The sequence below is a fragment of the Canis lupus genome, chromosome 24 (assembly GCF_003254725.2).
Source record: "Canis lupus dingo isolate Sandy chromosome 24, ASM325472v2, whole genome shotgun sequence".
Lineage (NCBI taxonomy): Eukaryota > Metazoa > Chordata > Mammalia > Carnivora > Canidae > Canis > Canis lupus.
In genome coordinates this window covers 25,587,060-25,608,974 of record NC_064266.1, presented here as the reverse complement: position 1 = coordinate 25,608,974, position 21,915 = coordinate 25,587,060, and the positions used below count along the sequence as shown (strand labels likewise).

Here is a 21,915-nt window from a genome sequence, read left to right as displayed (position 1 = left end):
ACTTTAGTAAAAATGATTAACCTTAACAAAAATTAGTAACCTTTCCTTAAGTTCCCTTCATAGGACTTGTGCCATTTTGCATTCTTCCCAGTGATATAGGACTTTTCCTGCTTCTCCATAACTTCCGCAATAGAATGCATTGTCAGATGATTGAATTTTTGCCAATCTGATAGGTGAGAAATGGTATCAGGGTGTAGTTTTAATTTGCATTTCTCCATCTTGAATAGGGTTGAACATCTTCCTATGGTTATAAGCCATTTACCTTTCTTTTCCTGTGAACAGTTTTTCATATCTCTAAGACATTTTAATATAGGTTTGTTGGCCTTTTGTTTTCTATTTTATGAAGCTCTTTTTTTTTTTTTTTTTTAAAGATTTTATTTATTTATTCATGATAGTCACAGAGAGAGAGAGAGAGGCAGAGACACAGGCAGAGGGAGAAGCAGGCTCCATGCACCGGGAGCCCGACGCGGGACTCGATCCCGGGTCTCCAGGATCGCGCCCTGGGCCAAAGGCAGGCGCCAAACCGCTGCGCCACCCAGGGATCCCTATGAAGCTCTTTATGTATTTAGGATATTAACCCTTTGTCAGTGCAATAAACTGCAATTTTTTCCCCGGTATTGTTTATACTTTTACTTTCCTATGGTACGTTTTTTTCATGTAGAATTTGCTTATCAGGGATCCCTGGGTGGCGCAGCGGTTTAGCTCCTGCCTTTGGCCCAGGGCGCGATCCTGGAGACCCGGGATCAAATCCCACATCGGGCTCCCGGTGCATGGAGCCTGCTTCTCCCTCTGCCTGTGTCTCTGCCTCTCTCTCTCTCTCTCTGTGTGACTATCATAAATAAATAAAAGTTAAAAAAAAATAATTTGCTTATCTAATTAAAAGTATCCATTTCTAAAAAAAATCAATTTCTTTGCATATCAATTCTGGATTTCTGAATTATGATTATTATTGCGTTATTTTGCATGAAAACTTACAATTTAAATAGTGAAAAATTGAGCAGTCCCTCCTGTGTAATTATGATGTGTTCTACCCATATGCATTTTTAATTTTAATTTTAGTTATTTTTTTTGCATTTTGTTTATTAGTATGCATTCCAAGTTAAAGTCTATGAGGACAGGATTCCCCCTGAAATGAAGATTTGCCTGCTTATGGAAGAGGCCCCTTGGGAATAATGCCACCAAGGATCTTCAGAGCAATTATACCAGTGGCCTCAGCTAATCCTGTGGGGATCTCTGGAGCTGGGAAAGCTACTTATAGTTGTTTTGAATTGAGGCAGGGAGGCATGGACCAGTCATTGCATGTGGGCACCCCTATGGAGGGCACATGACCTTGAATGAGGTGGCTGTCCTCAGCCAGTGGTATCACTGGGAGGGGACTCATCTTTGAGGTCTTGTTTAGGGGAACACGCACCCCAGTTCTTAGGAGGCAGGGGATCTGGCTGGAGTGGCACAGCATCTTCCCCCGGGTACCCTCTCTGGCTTGATCACTGCTGTGTTCTCTATGCCTAGTTGCACCCGGCACATAATAGGTACTCAGGAAGTCTTTGGTGAGAGAATGAAAGGCACAGAAGAATAGAAACCCAGATTTCTGGGTCTTGGACCAGGCCAACTGGATCTTAATGTAGGGGTGCAGGGGCAGGGGGAGAACCCTGGGCAGGTGTGATCAGGGTCCTTTCTTCACATGCTTCTGTCCCGCTGGGTGTTCTAGAAGGCCCCTTTGGCTCACTGGTTGGTGCTGGTGAAGGCTTGGATGTGGCTGGGCTAGGCTGGGCAAGGAGGGGGCCCTCAGTGCAACTCTAGGCACCTTGACTACTCTATGATGCACATCACCCACATGAGCTTTCTGTTTTGTTTGTATGTTTTAATTTCTTTCTAGCATTCCTTGAAGAAAAGAGGAACCCGCTCCCTGGGGAAGACAGACAAGAAGCCTTCGGTGCAGGTATTTCCTGACGGTCCCCATGGCCCCCAGGGCAGCCCCCACAGGCAGGTTTGAATCTGAAGGGCCAAGGCCTAACTCCAAGTGGTCCTGGGGGGTCCCTGGAGGTGCCCACTCTTCCCCAGCCTCAACCCCACCCTCCTCTTTCATTTTCTTAGCTTCGATACTCACCTCACTTCCCAAAACCATGCCCGGAGCCCATGGTTCCCATCCTGACAGATAAAGTGCTATATATAGATGTAGCACAGGTCAGGCATAGAGTACAGTTAGCCTCAAGTGGCCCTGGATTGTCAGGGTGCTAGGCACTTCTTGTGCATTATTTCATTTAATCTTCCCTATGGCTCTATGAGGAAGTGATTTTATTGCACCGTTTTACAAATGAGGACACCCTAGTAGGAATGGAAGTCGTAGTAGCAGCAACAGTTGCCTGGCAGGATATCACCTACTCTAGAAAGCCCGCCTGGACTTCCCAGGCTGTACTATGCTCCATCTTTGCTGCAATGTCAAGGAGGTATCCTTCTCTCCTTCCCCTGCTCCTTGAGAGTCAGAGCCTAGTTGGATTCATTGCCCTACCCCCAGCACATAGTTATTGCTCCCCAAAATGCTGTGGCTGGTACTGAGCCTCGCGATGCTAACCTTCCTGGATCATGTCTGTCTCTGTGCCCATCGGGCCCCAGGAGGACAGTGCAGACCTGAAGTGCCAGCTGCACTTTGCAAAGGAGGAGTCAGCCCTCATGTGCAAGAAGCTCACCAAGCTCGCCAAGGAGAACGACAGCATGAAAGAGGAGCTGCTCAAGTACCGCTCCCTCTACGGTGACCTGGACAGCGCTCTGTCCGCCGAGGAGCTGGCCGATGCGCCTCACTCTCGGGAGACCGAGCTGAAGGTACATCTGAAGCTGGTGGAGGAGGAAGCTAACCTGTTGAGCCGCCGCATCGTGGAGCTGGAGGTAGAAAACCGAGGCCTGCGGGCAGAGATGGACGACATGAAGGATCACGGCGGTGGCTGCGGAGGTGCGGAGGCGCGCCTGGCCTTCTCTACACTGGGTGGCAGTGAGTGCGGCGAGAGCCTGGCGGAGCTTCGGCGACACTTGCAGTTTGTGGAGGAGGAGGCTGAGCTGCTCCGACGCTCCTCGGCAGAGCTGGAGGACCAGAACAAGCTGCTGCTGACCGAGCTGGCCAAGTACCGCTCAGAGCACTGAGCTGGACGTGACGCTGTCGGAAGACAGCTGCTCTGTGCTCAGTGAGCCCTCGCAGGAGGAGCTGGCAGCTGCCAAGCTGCAGATTGGGGAGCTCAGTGGTAAGGTCAAGAAGCTGCAGTATGAGAACCGGGTGCTGCTCTCCAACCTCCAGCGCTGTGATCTTGCCTCCTGCCAGAGCACACGGCCGATGCTGGAGACGGACGCCGAGGCTGGGGACTCTGCCCAGTGTGTGCCCGCTGCTCTTGGCGAGGCCCACGGCCCCCACGCTGCCCGGCTCTGCAGAGCCAGGGAGGCCGAAGCGCTGCCTGGGCTGAGGGAGCAGGCCGCCCTGGTGAGCAAGGCCATCGATGTCCTGGTGGCTGATGCCAACGGCTTCTCGGCCGGCCTCCGCCTGTATCTGGACAATGAGTGTGCTGACTTTCGGCTACATGAAGCCCCTGACAACAGCGAGGGTCCCAGGGACACCAAGCTCATCCATGCCATCCTGATGCGGCTGAGCATGCTCCAGCAGGAGCTCAATGCCTTCACACGGAAGGCGGACAGCGTCCTCGGGAGCTCTGCCAAGGAGCAACCGGAGCCCTTCTCAACGCTGCCTGCCTTGGGCTCTCAGGGGCCCTCCAAGGAGATTCTTTTGGCCAAAGACCTTGGCTCAGACTTCCAGGTAAGATGTCCCAGTCACGGGCCCTATTCCTTTTTTTGTTAGAAACTTTGTACTGAAACCTACATAGGACAGAGAGGCATACCACCACAAGTGTACAGCTCAATGAATTTTCCGAAGGGGAACACACTGGTGTAATCATCACCCAGAATGAGAACTAGAACATGACCAGCACCCCAGGAGCCCCTCCTCATGTTTCCTGTAGCCACTAACCCCATCAAGAGAGATCATCAAGAGGGTAACCCCTCTCTTGATGCACTTTTTTCCATCTTCGAACTTTATATAAACTGAATCATACAGCACACACTCTCCTGGGCCCAGCTTCTTTCACTCGCTGTTGTCTCACATAGCCATACTGTGTTCATTCTCATTATTGGATATGATTTAATTAGTAAATATGCCACAATTCACTTAGTAATTTACTATTGTTACATAGAGGGGTGATTTAAAAAAGGGACAAAGGAGGAAAAGGCCTTTTTTTTTTTTTTTTTTTTTTGCCAGGTTGTTCTTTATTCTTGTTTCTTTTGCAATTTTGATCTTAAAACACGTATTATTGAAAAAAAAAAAAAGGATCCAGTCAGGTCTTAGGCAAAGGCAAGAAACGTGGCTTCCTAAAGGAATTAACTTCCAGGCTTAATGTCTATAAAATACAACTTAGAAAAACTAAAATAGCAAATGTACTTGTCTTCCCCCTAAAAAAAGCATCCTTGCAATAAGTAATCCATAGCATTCAAGCAGTTTCAGACGTGCCTGATAAAAAGGAGAGCGCCTCCTCCTTGCTGCTTCTTACTGCCTGCTGGTTCCACTATTAGTAGTCTGGAGCAGGGCTGTCCAGTACAGAAGCCAATAGCCAGATGTGGCTACTTACATTTCAATCAGTAAAAATGACATGCAGTTGAAATTTCAGCACTTTGGTTCCAGTAGGCACATGTCAAGTGCTCAGTGGCTGTATGTGTCAAGTGGGTCAGACCCAGACCATATCATCATAGCGTGCCCTTTTAAGTCTTACTGTATGTATCCTCTCATGTACTTGTTTTTCACCCAAGTTATTTTATGTGATAAGTACTGTGGCCACACAACTGATTTTTCTTGTGTAATGTATCTAGTGGTTCATGTGCTTATGCTGCTATCTTTAATGCTCATATACTTTTTGTGTCAGTGCTGGAGGTACCATGGTAGGCAAAAACAGACCTGATTCTTGCCTCACCCCGGCCCCTGTCATCTAGTGGGGAAGAAAGATGTTAATCAAAATATCAGGCCACTTAATGTGAAATGACAGATATGAGGGCTCTCAAGGAAGGGCACTTGGTTCTGGGAACAACGAAAATGATCTAGACTCCAGGCCAGGGAAGGCCTCTGATCTGAGCTGAGAACAGCAGGGTCAATTAGCAGGGAAAGAGTGTTCTAAGCAGAGGGAGTGGTCTGTGTGAAGGCAGCATAACCGGAAGGAGCATGGCTGAGTTGCAGGGAGCATATTCCTCCTGAGAGCAGTGTAAGGGATCTTCCCATGTCTGTAGAGAGAGTTAGCTCTTTCTTTTTGATAGCTACACGGCGTATCGTGCCATAATATCTTTAGTCTGTTGATCTGGCTTGATTTTTCTTGCTTTTTTAAGCAAGCAGACTCCTCCCATGTTAGGTGTCCCCCTTGGTTCTTCTTCTTTTTTTTTTTTTAATAAATTTATTTTTTATTGGTGTTCAATTTACCAACATACAGAATAACACCCAGTGCTCATCCCATCAAGTGCCCCTCAGTGCCCATCACCCATTCACCCCCACCCCCCGCCCTCTTCCCCTTCCACCACCCCTAGTTCATTTCCCAGAGTTAGGAGTCTTTATGTTCTGTCTCCCTTTCTGATATTTCCCACACATTTCTTCTCCCTTCCCTTATATTCCCTTTCACTATTATTTATATTCCCCAAATGAATGAGAACATATAATGTTTGTCCTTCTCCGATTGACTTACTTCACTCAGCATAATACCCTCCAGTTCCATCCACGTTGAAGCAAATGGTGGGTATTTGTCGTTTCTAATGGCTGAGTAATATTCCATTGTATACATAAACCACATCTTCTTTATCCATTCATCTTTCGATGGACACCGAGGCTCCTTCCACAGTTTGGCTATTGTGGACATTGCTGCTAGAAACATCGGGGTGCAGGTGTCCCTGCGTTTCATTGCATCTGTATCTTTGGGGTAAATCCCTAACAGTGCAATTGCTGGGTCATAGGGCAGGTCTATTTTTAACTGTTTGAGGAACCTCCACACAGTTTTCCAGAGTGGCTGCACCAGTTCACATTCCCACCAACAGTGTAAGAGGGTTCCCTTTTCTCCGCATCCTCCCCAACATTTGTGGTTTCCTGCCTTGTTAATTTTCCCCATTCTCACTGGTGTGAGGTGGTATCTCATTGTGGTTTTGATTTGTATTTCTCTGATGGCAAGTGATGCAGAGCATTTTCTCATGTGCATGTTGGCCATGTCTATGTACCCTTGGTTCTTCTTGAGGTAGGAATGAGCTGGGGCTGCACGTGTGGTAGGACAGTTGAGGCTGACTCGGAAGGTTTGTGTGCAAGACAGACATTCACCAGATCAGGATTTGCACTCACCACTTAGCTACTCATTCATCCTTTGGACGGAGACTCACCAAGTAGTTGTAGGGCTGGATCTGGGCTGCAGAGCTGAATCCACTGAGGCCCCAGCCCTCAGGTGGCTGATCAGAGCCTTTTGTAGAGACCAGAGCCCTGGGGCAGGAGGGTTGGCTGCTTCTGGCACCCGTTGAGCCCCTCCTCATTATTACCTTTCATCTCTTCTGCCTATGGCTCTGGGTGCAGCCGCCTGACTTCAGGGATCTGCCGGAATGGGAACCCAGGATACGAGAGCCCTTCCGTGGTGGTGACTTGGACTCCAAGCCTGACCCCAGCCGGAACTTCAGGCCTTACAGAGCTGAAGACAATGATTCCTATGCCTCTGAGGTGGGTTTAGGCTTGATCAAGCAAGGGGGAGGGCAGGAGAGTGGCTGGGGCCTCCCAGAGGCTGGGTGATCCGTGGAGAAGCTTAGCTGATGATGATACGGACTTTGAGTACTCTGTTTCGTTCCCTGCTTCCTGGCAGCAAGGGCTAAAAGGGAGACAAGGACGTTTGAGCCATTCTCTCGGCCTGATAAAAGGAAGCTTATAAACTCATTTGAAGAGATGGATTTTGTTTTGCTATACTAAAATTCACTGGGAGTTGAATAATTTATGTCATTTAATGAAACCATTCATTTCTTTAGCAGGAGGGCAGCAGTCTTTATAGTCAGGCTGACTGGGTTCAGATTATGGATCTGCTATGTACTGGCTGTGAGATTGTAGACAAGTCACTTTACCTCTCTTATCTCAGTTTTCTTACCTTTACAATAAAGGTGATCCCTCAGAGGGCTGTTGAAAGGATTAAATGCATGAAAAGCCTTGTTAAAGCCTGGTCCCCTTTGGGGGAGGAGGAGGAGGAGGAGGAGGAGGAGGAGGAGGAGGAGGAGGAGGAGGAGGATGACGCATCCCAGGGCCTCAGGGCACCCATCACTGTGGCTTTGTGGCCTTGGGCATGTTCCCCTTCTCTGGCTGCATCTTCCCCCATTTGTAACATGGGAGAATTCAAGTGGGTGGTGGCTGTAGAATTTCTCGGATTCCCTGGTCCGAGGAATTCCTGGTGGTTCTGAGTCCCTCCCAAGCCTTCTAAGTCTCTGTTAGCACTTCATAAATGAACCTGAAGTAGGAAAAGGCTCATATGGATTGGGATGGAGCTTCCCTGGGACTCCTGAGCCATGGAGGACCTTGTGTGTGCCCTAACCTAAGCACCACTTTCTTCTGAACATCCATGAGAAGGCAATTTTGTGGTCCCAGGAAGGCAAGTCTGTAAGTATCCAGGGGGAGAAGATCCCTTGATAGATCAAACTCTCTAAGTCCGAGTTTCCTAGCAGCCATGGCATAAAGGGGAAAAAACAAAACAAAACACAACATGAGATACTTAGGTCTCATTTTCCGAGAAAAGGAAATAGGCCAGCTTACCTGCATGCATTCAGTTATTGTTTCATTCAGCCACTCTTTACTGAGCAGTTGCATTTGCCAGGTTCTGTGTTAGGCACTGAGTTCAAGGAGAACACCAGAGACAGCAGGTAGTATCCAGCCCTGCAAGGATCTTTAATATAAAATAAGCATACAAGATAGACCTTAAGTCAGAGTACCTGCCATTGCTAAGTTTCCATGTTATTGGTCAGATAATATGTGGGTTCTTTTTTTTTTTTTTTTTTCACAGAGGGACATCTTGCCATGCCTGGGAAGGTTTTATGTAGGAGTGGCAGATGACATTTCCTTTTTTTTTTTTCCTGCTTAACATGACAGCATAAAAATTTCTCTGTGTTGCCAGAAATACTTAAAAAAACATTTGTAAATTGAAGTATATAAACACAGAGAAAAGCGCTTGTATTGTAAGTGGACAGTTCAAACAGCCTTCACAAACTGAACACTCCTGTGTCATCAGCGAGCACATTAGTAAACAGAGCATTTGACCTGTCCTTGAAGCTTCCCTTCTGGTCCTCATCTAGTCATCATCCTGACATCTAACAGGATAGATGTCTAACAGAACATTGCCTAAATGTTGTCTAAACAGAACATGTACTTAGCTACACATGCTTATAAATACAATTTCCCCTCAAAATGTAGAGTTTTACTGTGTCTTTCTCTTAGGATTTTATTATATAGTCATTATAAGCAACACATAAGTACAGCAAAGCCCCCCTAAGCAGCATCAAGTAAAGATATGAAGAGGCAAGTTAAGATCAATTTAACCACCGTTCACATTTAAGTGTATGTGTCCATGTCCTTCCTGTTTTCCTATTGAAGGATATTTTATTTATTTATTTATTTATTTATTTATTTATTTATTTATTTATTTATTTATTTATTATTTAATTTGTTTATTCATGAGAGACCCAGAGAGAGAGGCAGAGACATAGGCTGAGGGAAAAGCAGGTTCCCTGTGGGGAGTCTGAGGTGGGACTCAATCCTAGGACTCTGGGATCACAACCCGAGTGAAAGGCAGATGTTCAACCACTGAGCTACCCAGGTGTCCCTCTTTTATTTATTTTTTATTGAAGCATAACATAATAAGATACGTGCAATGAGGGACACTACCCTTAAGTGTACAGTTGAATAGACTTTTACATATGTATAGACTTATTAACCACACATATTAATGCCTTTTATTTATCCATGGTGTTTCTAGAATTTTGAAGTGATAAACAACGAGACAAGGAACATCTTTGTGAATCAACCTTAGTTTTCTCTTTCTTACATTTTCTTCAAATGTATTTCAAAGAGAAAGTATCCAGGCGACATTATAATAATAGCTAGATTTGATGTGCACAATTTTAATTGTCATAACAACTTCCTGAAGTAGGGTCAGCCAATGTGCCTGATTTGTACTCCAAGGACAGCTTGGAACCCCCCTCTACTCTTGTCCTCTGACCACGGCTCTGTCCCCCTCCTGTTCTCCCCCTCTGTCTGTGTCCCTCATCCTTATCCCAGATCAAGGAGCTGCAGCTCGTGCTGGCAGAGGCTCATGACAGCCTCCGGGGCCTGCAAGAGCAGCTCTCCCAGGAGCGGCAGCTACGCAAGGAAGAGGCCGACAACTTCAACCAGAAGATGGGCCAGGTGGGTGGTGCCCTGTGTCCCCCCACCCTCACCCTAGCACCGACTCTGTCTTTTCTTCCTTGAAGTGAAGGCAGACACCTTAGGGTTCCACGAGGCTCCAGAAGCTAAGGGCATCGGGAAACCTGAGTCTTTTGGCCCTCCCTGTACTTGATTGTGCATTAACTTGGACTGGAATCTTGGGGTGGTCATTGACTGCCTGTTTGACCTCAGGCCAATCCTGTCTCCTCTCTGGGCCTCAGATTCCCAACCATGACATATTGCCCCCATCAGAGCTCAAAACCTGTACCAGAAAGGGCCATAGGTCTGGCCACTAATCAAAGCTGATAGTTCTGCTAATAGAAAGCATGTACGAAGCCCTTCCTGTATGTCAGGGCTGTGCAATGCTCTTTTCACACATTATGTCCTTTAGTTCTCAGGATTTCACCTGTGAGGTGTCCCCATTTCATAGATGGGGAGACTGATGCCTAGGGAGCTGAAGCACTTTTCCCAGGCTGCACATCCAAGTCTCTGCTAAGTCATGACATTGCATTATTTCCTAGGGATTAGCATAGTCTCTCTCCCAGCATGTACTTTGTACTCCATATGGGTCACCCCTTCCTGCCTTCATTGCTCACCATCCCAGGTTCCTTATCAGATGTGAGAGTTGTTGTGAACTCTCTTTGGCAGCCAGTATTTGCTCATTATGTGATGTCATGGTTTTTATAGTGAGGCAGAGCTGGGTTCAAATCCTACTTCTCAACGATCCATAATTGTGATTGCTGCTGCTTTTATGAACTTCTCTTCCCTGGAGTTTATCTCAACAGAATGAGCTGATATTGGTAGAGTCCCTGGCAGGGATCACCAACAGCCACCTCCCAAACTTTCTTGTCTTTTATCTGAGGTCTGGAATGGCAAGGGGTAGTGCTGGGAAGATAGCGGGGGTGCTCACTCACTCTCTTTTCTCCCTCCCAGCTGAAGGAGGACCAGCAGAGGGCGCTCCTGAGGCGAGAGTTTGAGCTGCAGAGTCTGAGCCTCCAGCGGAGGCTGGAGCAGAAATTCTGGAGCCAGGAGAAGAACATGCTGGTGCAGGAGTCCCAACAGTTCAAACACAACTTCCTGCTGCTTTTCATGAAGCTCAGGTGGTTCCTCAAGCGTTGGCGGCAGGGCAAGATTTTGCCCAGCGAGGGGGATGACTTCCTTGAGGTATGGTTCCCCTGGTACCAGGACTAGGGCAGGTGGTAGGGCGGAGAAGATAGAACTAGAGGGACACCTAGCTGGCATTGACATAGCGCTGAGGCTCATCTCCAAGCCATCAGCTTGCAGGCTTCCATCCATGCATTCATTCACTTGTTCAGCATCTACTTGTTGAGAACCAGCTCTTTACTGGGCGCTGTGGCAGGTGCTGGGGATACTATGGTAAAGACAGACTTGGTCCTGCCTCACCAGGAGAAAGTCTCTTTGGGGGCTGATAGGTCTTTAACACCTCTCTAATACTTGCTCATTTCCCTTCGTAATGAACCTCAAAGTTCTCAGCAGGCAATGGTGTCTAGGTAAATTTAATAATCTAGTTTTGTTAATTCTATATTATATGCAGATAGAGTATATACTGCTTGTAACTCTTTTAAGGTATACATTGCATATAATAAAGTGCACACATCCTAAGTGTACAACTGATGAAGTTTTGTCACATACATCTGTATAGTCCCCAACCCAGATCACAACAGAGCACATTTCCAGTGATCCCAAAAGATCCCTACTATTCCAGGCAATATGTCTACCCCAGCTGTCAGCACTATTCTGATTTCTTTTGCCATGGGTTATTTTGCCTAATCTAAAACTTCATATAAGTGCATGTAGTCTTTAGTGCCTGGCTTTGTTTGCTCCATATAATTTTTTGAGATTCACCAAATTTTATAGAAGTAGTTTTTGTTGCTTTTTGGTGGCTCATAGGGGGAACAATCCAGTACATTTTTTATTGCTGCTTATTTTTGACTTATGAATATACTATTTTATTTTACGTAATTCATTAATTTAAGTAGGCTCCACACCCAGCATGGAGCCCAGCATAGAGCCCAAATGTAGGATTAAAACTCACAACCCTGAGATTAAGACCTGAGCTGAGATCAAGAATCAGATGCATAATGTAATGAGTAGCCCAGGTGCCCCCCCCCCCCATTTTAACCATTTTTAAGTTTACAGTACATTAGTGTATATTAGGTATATTCACAGTGCTATGCAACCATCACCATTATCCATCTTCAGAACTCTTTTCATTTTGCACAGCTGAAACACTGTACCCCTTAGAAAATTCCCTATGACCACCTCCCCTGGTTCCTGGCAGCCACCATTCTATTTTCTGCCTCTGTGATTTTGTCCACTAAGTACCTAATATGAAAGGAATCATAGTATCTGTCCGTTTGTGGCTGGCTTAAGTTCACGTGTCTTCGAGCATCATGTCCTCAAGGTTCATCTATGTTGTAGCATGTTGCAGAATTTCCTTTCTTTCTAAGGTTGAATAATATTCCATTGTATATATGTATAAGCCACATTTGTTTTTGTTTTTTTTTTTCATCTTTTTTTTTAATTTTTATTTATTTATTTATGATAGTCACACAGTGAGTGAGAGAGAGGCAGAGACATAGGCAGAGGGAGAAGCAGGCTCCATGCACTGGGAGCCCGACGTGGGATTCGATCCTGGGTCTCCAGGATCGCGCCCTGGGCCAAAGGCAGGCGCTAAACCGCTGCGCCACCCAGGGATCCCAAGCCACATTTGTTTTAACACAGAAGTTGTATATACATAAGGGGTACAACTTAACATTTTGATACATGATCACCTCAATCAAGCTAATTAACATGTCCGTATCACTTCACATAGTTACATTTTCTTTCCTTCTTTCTTTTTCTTTGTTTTTGTTTTTTGAAGGAGAGGGGGAGAGAGTGTGTGTTTGGGGGAGGAGGTAGAGGCAGAGGGAGAGAGAAATAGAGAATCTTTTTTTTTTTTTAAGATTTATTTATTTAGGGACACCTGGATGGCTCAGTGGTTGAGTGTCTGCCTTTGGCTCAGGGCATGATCCCAAGATACTGGGATTGAGTCCTGCGTTGGGGGAGCCTGCTTCTCCCTCTGCCTATGTCTCTGCCTCTTTGTCTGTTGTCTCTCTTTTTAAAAGATTTTATTTATTTATTCATGAGAGAGTACACATGCTCACATTGAGAGAGCGCAAGAGAGCTAATGAGGAGAGAGACAGAGGGGGAGAGAATCTTAAGCCAGACTTCCTGCTAAGCCCAGAGCCTGACACTGGGCTCAATATCATGACCCATGAAATCCTGAGTCAGATGCTGAACCTCCTGAGCCACCCAAGTACCCTGAGAGAGAGAATCGTAAGCATACTCCATGCCCAGCACAGGGTCTGACATGGGGCTAGATCTCATGACCCTAAGATCATGACCTGATCTGAAATCAAGTGTCATATGCTTAACTAACTAAGCCACCCAGGTGCCCCTCTTTTTTTTTTTTCAATAGTACGAGTACTTAGGTCTACTCTCAGCAAATTTCTTTTTTTTGTGTGTGTGTGCAGTTTTTAAATTTTTTTTAAGGTTTAATTTATTCATGAGAGACACAGAAAGAGAGGCAGAGACACAGGTAGAGAAAGAAGCAGGCTCCATGCAGGGAGCCTGATGTGGGACTTGATCCTGGTACTCCAGGATCATGCCCTGGGCTGAAGGAAGGCACTTAGCTGCTGAGCCACCCAGGCATCCCAACTCTCAGCAAATTTCAATTATACAATACAGTATTGTTAACTATAGTCACCATGTTGTACATAGATCTCCAGAACTTATTCATCCTGCATAACTGAAACTTTGTACTCTTTGACCAACATCTCCCTATCACCCCCCACCCCCACCCCCTCCTCCCTGCCCTTGGCAACCACTGTTCTGCTCACTTCTTTTATGAGTTTGGCTTTTTTTCCATTCTACATGTAAATGAGATCTTGCAGTATTTATCTTTCTGTATCTGGCTTATTTCACTTAGCAGAATGTCTACTAGGTCCATCCATGTTATCAAAAATGGCAGGATTTTCTTCTTCTTTTTTTTTTTTTTTAGATTTTATTTATTTATTCATGAGAGATACAAAGAGAGAGGCAGAGACATTGACAGAGGGACAGGCAGGCGCCCTCTGGGGAGCTGAGGCAGGACTTGATCCGAGGACCCTAGGATTAACGCCCAGAGCCAAAGGCAGATACTCAACCACTGAGCTACCCAGATGTCCCAGATTTTCTTCTTTTTTATGACTGATAATATTCTATGGTATTGTATATACATACACCACATTTTTTTTAAAGACTTTATTTATTTATTCATGAGAAACACAGACAGGCAGAGGGAGAAGCAGACTCCCCACGGTGAGCCTGATGTAGGACTCAATCCCAGGACCCCGGGATCATGCCCTGAGCTAAAGACAGACACTCAGCCACTGAGCCATCCAGGCATCCCATACACCACATTTTCTTTATCCATTCATTTGTGAACACTTAGGTCATTTCTATATCTTGGCTTTGTGAATAATGCTGCAGTGAATATGGGCCTGCAGATAGCTCCTTAAGATTCAGATTTCATTTCCTTTGGATATGTACCCAGAAGTGGGATTGCTGGTTCACATGGTAGTTCTATTTTTAATATTTTGGGGAACCACCATATTGTTTTTTTTTAACCACCATATTGATTTTCTAGGAAGCCAGTTTTGGCTTCTGAGTTGGATATTCTCCTACCCCCTCCGAAGTGAATTGGAGACCACATAATCTATATTTTAAGTCAGTTTGTCTCAGGCAAATCCTCCATATTTGGTATAAACCTTTCTAGATATTTCCATGTACTTGAGCAACAAAGAGAAAAAGAAACTTACTTTAGAAAAAAAAAAGATAAAGGGATCCCTATGTGGCTCAGTGGTTTAGCGCCTGCCTTCAGCCCAGGGCCTGCTCCTGGAGTCCCGGGATTGAGTCCCACATCAGGCTCCCTGCATGGAGCCTGCTTTTCCCTCTGCCTGTGTCTCTGCCTCTCTCTCTCTCTCTCTCTCATGAATAAATAAATAAAATCTTTATTAAAAAAAAGAGATAAGTGTAGAAAATTAAATAATATATGTGTTTATAATTAATAGAAATATAGATGTTTATTGAAATAGACATAATTAGATATTATGGGGTACCTGGGTGGCTCAGTCAGTAAAGCATCTGCCTTCAGCTCAGGTCATGATCTCAGGGTCCTGGGATTGAGCCCTGCATGGGGTTCCCTGGTCAGTGGGGAATCTGCTTGTCCCTCTCCCTCTGCTCCTTCCCCTAGCCCCCACTTGTGCTCTCCCTCCTTCTCTCTCTCAAATCTTTAAAAAAAGATATAACCACATATATTGTCAAAACAGATACCTACATTTGCATAAATATAATCTAAACACATACATATAGCTATATAAATAATAGACTTAATATATATTCTTACTCTCAAAGAATATATGTGTCCACACATGCAAAATGGTATGTGTGAAATGACACTATACATGTGAATGATAAACCCTAGGCACTGAGAGTAGTGTTCTAGGTACTGTTTTAAATACTTCAGGTGGATTACTCCATTTCATCTTTATAAATATGCTATGATATGCAAATAATTATTATTCCCATTCTACTGCAGATAAAGATCTTTGATTACTTGCCTCAATCCTGAAATCTGGAAGCTCTAAACGAAATCTGTGTTTGGTTGCATCTAACTCAGTTGGAAAAGGTTGGCCTGACATTCATTTGGCGCAAAACCTTTATCCCATCTCATGTTAATATTCATATGTTTATAGGGGAAGCATGAGTGTGCTTGGCTTGAGCATAGAGTGGTACACCAGACCTGTTGGGGCAGTTGTACAATATATAGTGTAGGTACCATGTTGTCTTTCTAAAGCCCTGAGCATTCTGAATTCCAAGCACACCTGGACTCAAGGATTTCGGGGAAAGAATCATGCACCTGTGTATACAGACAACCAAGGTCTGTATGTTTGGATACTCCTGACCAGGGACAGAATTGGGGTGTTAATTCAGGCAGGCCCTGCCCTGCCCCCTCCCCATACTTCCCAGCCTTGGTACCTGCCCTGACACTAGAAGCCCTTCATTTGGTTTCTAGGACATCACACTCTCTTGGGTTTCCTTCCACCTCACTGGTTGCTCCTTCTTGATTCTTTGGCTGGACCCTCCTTTTCTCCCTGACCTCCCTTAACATCAGAGTCTCCCAGGCTCAGCCCTTGGGCCACGTCTCTCCCTTACCTACACCTGCTCCCTCGGGAGCTTATCCGAGGATAAGCTGACTTAAATATGACTTAAATGGCCTTTCTTGCACATTGTGAATCTATCCAGAATCTATCTAGAGTCTGACCTAGCCACTCTGCCATCCCTCCTGGCTGAGCCACCATCACTCATTCCCTGGATTTTCACTGCAGCCTCTTACTGGTCTCTTTTCTCTATCCTTGCACCCTTCCACCAAGCATTTTGCATTTCAGAAGGGTATGGGGAGGTACCCCAGGTGGCATAGGCTCCACGTGGATGGCATCCTCCGAAATTTTCTGATGGAGGTTCTGTTGCTGCCCAGTAGGCTCAGCAGCTGCAGTGATCTCGTGAAACCAAAAGTCAGGTGGGGATCACTTCTCAGCTCACAGTCCTCCCCTGGCTCCCATTTCACCTAGAGCAGAAGCCAGAGTCCCTACAAGTCCTGAGCCTGGTCCACTAGGCTTGTTCCCCGTACCTCTCTCACTTTCTCCTTGGCTCTCTTGCTCAAGACAAGAGACAAACAGACATGTTCCCACCGCAGGACCTTTGCATTTGCTGTGCCCTTTCCCTGGAATTCTCGACCTGCAGTTCACATTACTTAGTCTCTCACCTCTTTCAGGGCTTTGCCCAAATATCAGCATCTCTCTGAGGCCCTCCTTGACTAGCCACATGCAGCACATCCCAGCTCCTTTGCTTGCTTTTCTCCTTGACACTTCACTGTGTGATGTTCCAGATATTTAATGCTGTTTCATACATTTCACTTATTTGTATGTTTTCTCGCTACTGGAATGGAAGCTAAAGGGGACAAGGGTTTTTGTCTGTCTTGCTCCCTGGCTTATCCCCAGCTCTGAACATAGGGCCTGGTGCATGGTAGGTTTTCAGTAAATATTTTTTGAGTGAATGATGGATAGGCACTCCAGTCAGAACCTGGCTTCTTTCTGCTTCATTCTCATCCTGAACTAGTACCCTGGTTTCCTTGGGTGGCTCTGGACTTCTACCCAGAATCCATCAGCAACAAACCCCCTCCCAGGAAGGTTCTCTCTGTCCACCCAAACTTTTGGTTGCCTTTTCTATAATTATGGGGGTCCCTGTGGGCCTTTTATTCCATCCACAGGGCCTACCTGTTGACCTCATCTGGCAACATGGTTATTTCTGAGTAGCTCTCAAGGATGCCTGATGGCCCTTGGGACGGAGGTGGCATTGGAGGAGAGAGGGGCCTGCCTTCCCAGCTCTACTCCTAGGCCTAGATGGTGCCTAGGAGCCCAAGTTAAAATCTGGGAAATCAGTGTCAAACTAGAGTACCGTTGGTCCATCCTGGACCATAAATCCCCCTTTTTTCTTTCTGCCCGGATGTGTCATACCCTTTCCATCTGGGCCACTAGCCTCAATCCCCTCTCCTGATGCTCAGACTCCAGGCATGACACCCTTCCAGTCCCTATTGAATGTGGCTTTTTAAAAAATAGGTAAATAGCATGAAGGAGCTGTACCTGCTAATGGAGGAAGAAGAATTAAATGCCCAGCATTCAGATAACAAGACCTGCACGGGGGACAGCTGGACCCAAAATACGGTGCGTTCCCAGTCCTTTCCCAGTCCTGTCCTGCCCATGCTTCCTTTGTCTGTTTGATGATCACTTCCTTCCATCTTCTCTGACCTGTCTTGCATGGGGCACTGGAGCTGCAGATGGTTATTACCTGGTTACTGGCCCCAGATGCTTAGTGCTGTGGGGCTGATAAGTCATCTGGTGGCAGTGACAGCAGTTGGACTGTGGTCACATGCAAGAGAGCAGTTAATTCTGTGTAGGGGACAGTATCACAGTGAAGGGATAATAGGTGGAGGGTTTTGAAGGATGAATAGGAGCTTGCCTAATAGAGAATGGGGCAAAGGCCCTTTTGGACCAAGGTAGCTGTGTTTGCAGAGGTATGGCAGGGTATTCTGGGATTGGCTATGGGTTGGGATGTACATAGTAGGGGTAATGAAGAGAGGCCTTGTGGTCTGGAGTTAGGAACCCTCAAATCAAGCCATGGGGCAGAAAGTGATGGGGTCAGGCTCCCAGGGTCATACACAGTTAGCTTGGGTAGGTAGGAAATAGGTCATGGGCCAAGGAGAGATGATGGGGCCTGAGTCAGGCTGTTACGGAGGCTGCATAGATAGCTTGGATTCACTCTGTGGCCCACGGTGGGTCAGAGAGACAGATCTTGGGCAAGGATAAAGACCCAGGGCCTAGGCTCTGCAGAAGCTTGAAGAAGTCAGGGCCCATCTCACATTTAGGCTGAATAATAATTGCTGTGACCTCAGGAGGTTTTATGTGAGGCTGGGGTACGTGTCAGCCTAGGAGGTGGCCAGGCCTGGGCTCAGCTGGGTGAGATGATCTGGGGAGGTCATGGGGATTGCTCAAGACCAGATAGAGTACTGGGCTGGGCTCTGGGTAAATGCTCCCAGCCCAGGCTCCCCTTCCCACCCCTCCCAAACTGCTGACCCAGGCCTTGCCCCCATCTGCAGCCCAATGAGTATATCAAGACACTGGCTGACATGAAGGTGACGCTGAAGGAGCTGTGTTGGCTGCTTCGGGATGAGCGCCGTGGTCTGACTGAGCTCCAGCAGCAGTTTGCCAAGGCCAAGGCCACCTGGGAGACAGAACGGGCAGAGTTGAAGAGCCATACTGCCCAGGTGAGTCCCTGACCTGTCAGAGACATTCCCCCCTTTTATTCCTCCCTCATCTAAGCCCTCAGGGGTGTTAGATCTGGGAGCACAATGCCCAAGCCATGCTTCTAAGAGGCATAGGAGCCACCTCTTCACCTCCTCTTGTAGTCCAGAGAGGGCAAGAGATTTACCTTGAGTCACACAGCAAAGGTGCCAGAAACACTGGGGACTGGAAGTCACTGGGCCAAGAAAGGAAGGTGGAGGATTGACAAATGGGCATGGGACGTCATAGGCACTTCTGCTGCACCACCATGGGTTCACAGGTGAGGCCAGATGCTTAACTACCTGTCTGTTCCTGGTCACATCCTTCACACGTGTAGCCAGACTTCTGTTGCCTGCTGTCCTCATTTGCTCCCCAATCTCCTCATAAGGATCCCCTTCATCCCTTGCTACCTGGCTTTGTTTTACTCCCCTCCCCACAATCCAGTGTGACTGCAGGAGCCTTAACCAGGAGCCCAGGAGGTGTGGTCTCTGCTGTGTGCTAGGGGGCAAGTTGCTGCCTTCCTCTGGTCTGAAAAGTGAGAGGGCGGGTTTCTTCCCAAAGAAAACGCCCTGACCTTCTCCACCGCCACCACCTGCCATGACTCTTCAGGTCCCAGCTTCCTCCGAGCCTGCCCCTGTGGCAGGCTGCCTTTCTGGTCATCACGGGCTCCTTGGGGGTGGGTACACTGATAATCTCTGCTGGATGAGTAACAAAACCAGCACAGAATGGTTAAGGTTCTTTACCAGGTTCTTACACTCAGCAAATAAGTGGCAGATTTGACCCTGGCTCCCCAAACTTCTGTCTCTCCTGGCTTCTCTCACTCACTATGATCTCAACCTTCTTCCCAGTGCGCACAGACTTCTGGCTTCCCTGTGCCACCCTTCTTTCCTCTCACCCTCCCTGTAGAGCTCATAGCTCCTGCCCCATCTGCACATTTCTTCCTGACCCCCAAACCGAGCCATTCTAGATGCCTCTACCCACTGGGAAGCTGACTGGCCCGTATGGGGTTCCACATACCAAACCACAGCCTGGGAAGGTACACTGAGGCTTGAGGCTTTGTGTTTACCTCCTGCCACCCCGAGGCTTGGTGCCGTGAAAGCCATCACACTGGATTCATTCCTGCACACATTCATTGTGTGACTGTGGGCACATGTCCCCCACTAACCATAAACCCAGACCACTTGTAAGAGTTGTTAGAATATGAGAAGCGGTAACTAGGAAACTGCCATTTTGTAGCTATGTGACCTGGGACAAATAACCTCTTTGAACCTCTTTCTCTTCCCTAAAATACCGAGAAAAGCAGTTGTCTTGGTGAGATTTCATGAGGATACCGAGATAATGCTTGAGAAGCCCTTAGCATGGAGCTTGGCAAGTGAAACGAGCTCCATGCAACCCCCAATTTGAGGAGGGCTTAGTTTTGCATGGGATGGTCAGCAGGTGGGGGTTCTTCAGAGGAGAGCTCTCCCCCACCGCCCCCTGCTGATGCCTGAGAGTGAAGGAGGGTGGACAGGGAGCCAGAGAGGAAGGGTCTCCTGGTGCCAGCTACCCAGTTTGCTCTTCCTTCTACTGCAGGTGGAGCTAAAGACTGGCAAAGGGGCTGGGGAGCGGGCAGGGCCCGACTGGAAGGCAGCCCTACAGAGGGAGCGTGAGGAGCAGCAGCACCTGCTGGCTGAGTCCTACAGCGCTGTCATGGAGCTGACAAGGCAGCTACAGATCAGCGAGCGCAACTGGAGCCAGGAAAAGCTGCAGCTGGTGGAGCGGCTTCAGGGTGAGAAGCAGCAGGTGGAGCAGCAGGTGAAGGAGCTGCAAAACCGTCTGAGCCAGGTGAGGCCTGCTCCAGCCACAATGGGGACTCATTGTGGGAGAAGTCCGGGGCTGGGATCTCCTTCAGTTATAGCTGGATCCAGGTGCTCAGAGAAGGCAATAGGTGCTACATCTGCCTCTCTGCCAATCTCTCAGGCTTGCTCCCCTCTGTGCTTTATTCATAAGCCAAAGCTATCTTCAAATATGGTCACTATTTTGTGCTCATATCATCCCAGCTTAGCAATGGTAATAGAGAGTTTTCCTTTTCCACAAGGCTGATTGGCCAGTTGTAAGTCATGTGCCTACCCCTAGAGCTAGCAAAGCCTGAAAATTTGGGAAAATTAGAGTCCTTTGAGGACCAAAAGAGGGGGGAATAGGAAAAAAACCATCATTGACCATTATACCCTACTACACATCATGCACCCAGCTGCCATTTACCAAGCTGCTGTATGCCACTCTTTTTGACTTTTTCCTTCATTTCACTTTTTATTTAAATTATATAAATCAGGACTTCATCTTTATATGAGACCCAAATATTGCAAAAACATACTTTAACCCATTCCTCCCTTTCTTGCTGCTTAATTTTATATTCAGAGGTTCATTTTTTTTTAAAGATTTTATTTATTCATGACAGACACAGAGAGAGAGAGAGATAGGCAGAGACACAGGTAGAGGGAGAAGCAGGCTCCATGCAGGGAGCCTGATGTGGGACTCAATCCCAGGTCTTCAGGATCACACCCCAGGGTGAAGGCAGCACTAAACCGCTGGGCCACTGGGGCTGCCCAGATCCCCTTTTTTTAAGTCAATCATGTTATCATAAAATACATATTGTTTATACTTATTTGCCTCTTTCATAGAGAGCTGTTCACGACTAGAGGCCGGTCACATTCCATCTAATATACTCATTCCTAGTACGGAGCCCAGACTTTCATGTGATTCAGCTGCTGCTTAGCTGACCTAGCCCATCCAGGAATTGTAGCATGAAGTAACATAGTTGTGACAGCGGTTGTTTTAGCACATAGAATGGCATCTATAAGGATGCCTGTAAGTGGTTGCTTTTACCAAATCCATCTTTTAGTGGCTCAGAGCTGCTGCCCAAGGGAAAATGGCTCTTAGTCCATGACTGGGTCATCCGGGGTCTGAGCAGAACCTGGGAAGTGGCCTTGCACAGACCAAGGCCCACTCATCAGCCATGCCTGCCGTTGACCATCATCTTTACCCTTGCCCAGCTGCAGAAGGCTGCTGAACCCTGGATCCTGAAGCACTCAGACCTGGAGAAACAGGACAACAGTTGGAAAGAGGTGAGTAGGGTAACAGGCCATCATGTTCTCTTGGCTCCTGGCTGCTCTGCAAAGTCCCTCACTTGCAGGGGTGTGACAGGGAGGAGGCTAACTCTGTCCCACCAATCACACCCTTGCATTTTGGGCTCCTCAATCCTGGGATCTCTACCCCATTGTTTCAGCAGATGGTTGAGGACTTGTGAGGAGCCCTCTGCCAGCCCCATCCTTCCGTGTCTGGAGAGAGGCTGGGTGTCTGTGTTCCTGGCCAGGTGCTTGCCCTCTCTTGGTTTCAACTGTGCCTTTCAGAAAAGCAAGGCCTCTGAGTAGCTGTGTGATCCTGAATGAGTCACTCTCTCCCTCTCTGGGCTCCAGTTACGTCAGTGGTAAAATGAAA

At 47.0% G+C, this 21,915-nt stretch overlaps 1 protein-coding gene across 1 annotated transcript in view; it reads left to right on the top strand.

Moving 5' to 3' along the window:
* SOGA1 (suppressor of glucose, autophagy associated 1) overlaps positions 1-21,915 on the top strand; it is a 77,105-nt gene that overhangs the window by 39,949 nt on the left and 15,241 nt on the right. Inside the window, 10 exon segments of the mRNA XM_025469968.3 lie at positions 1,877-1,939; positions 2,614-3,132; positions 3,134-3,796; positions 6,623-6,763; positions 9,353-9,478; positions 10,430-10,660; positions 17,218-17,322; positions 18,255-18,422; positions 20,011-20,262; positions 21,471-21,542. Coding sequence (XP_025325753.1) covers positions 1,877-1,939; positions 2,614-3,132; positions 3,134-3,796; positions 6,623-6,763; positions 9,353-9,478; positions 10,430-10,660; positions 17,218-17,322; positions 18,255-18,422; positions 20,011-20,262; positions 21,471-21,542 — 2,340 coding nt within the window.